This window comes from Penaeus monodon, chromosome 23 (genome assembly GCF_015228065.2).
Source record: "Penaeus monodon isolate SGIC_2016 chromosome 23, NSTDA_Pmon_1, whole genome shotgun sequence".
Lineage (NCBI taxonomy): Eukaryota > Metazoa > Arthropoda > Malacostraca > Decapoda > Penaeidae > Penaeus > Penaeus monodon.
Genome location: NC_051408.1, coordinates 21,367,625 through 21,368,221, shown reverse-complemented (window position 1 = coordinate 21,368,221; position 597 = coordinate 21,367,625). Strand labels below are relative to the sequence as shown.

The 597-nt window shown below is 29.6% G+C and overlaps 1 protein-coding gene across 1 annotated transcript in view; it reads right to left on the bottom strand.

Annotated features, from left to right (window-relative positions):
- Positions 1 to 155: 155 nt before the first annotated feature.
- LOC119588180 (39S ribosomal protein L32, mitochondrial-like) overlaps positions 156 to 597 on the bottom strand; it is a gene marked incomplete at its 5' end in the record, with an annotated part of 11,790 nt that continues 11,348 nt past the window's right edge. Inside the window, one exon of the mRNA XM_037936883.1 lies at positions 156 to 433. Coding sequence (XP_037792811.1) covers positions 311 to 433 — 123 coding nt within the window. The remainder of the gene's footprint in view (positions 434 to 597) is intronic.

Here is a 597-nt window from a genome sequence, read left to right as displayed (position 1 = left end):
ACTACCAACATTCTTCAGCAACAAAAAATTAATTAATAATTTATAACTAGAACTTTTCACATCTGAGGTAAGTCTACATTTTCTGCAGAGAATATCTGATGGAGATAATTGCATAATTACTGGTATATTTAATATAAGGTTATAAATAAAGAACATTAATTGTTAAAAAGTATATTTACATGAAATCTTTACTATACATAAATCTTTCCATACTGTGTAGTTTTGAAATAAATGGCAATATAATTATTCATAGAAACAGAAAACTGTTTTACCATTCAAAATTAAATCTGTAATTGTCATGGTTCACTGATCATGCTAAATGAGTTGGTTTTGCTATGGAAGTTTCTGAAGAACTTGTGATATTTGACTTTTGGGTAAGTCGTTGGGAAAACCACTTTGGACGCTCTCTATCGACTTCTATTACACGTTTTCCCTGAGGATGCAAAAAGGTGATTAGAAAACCCTAAGAAAGTTCCTCCAGTAAAGAAAAAACTTACTTAACATATTAAGCAAAAATGAGATGACCAGGTGTGCATAACCCAGTCATAACATGTTATATAGTATGAAATTAAAAGAACATCAAAGATCACTAATGAC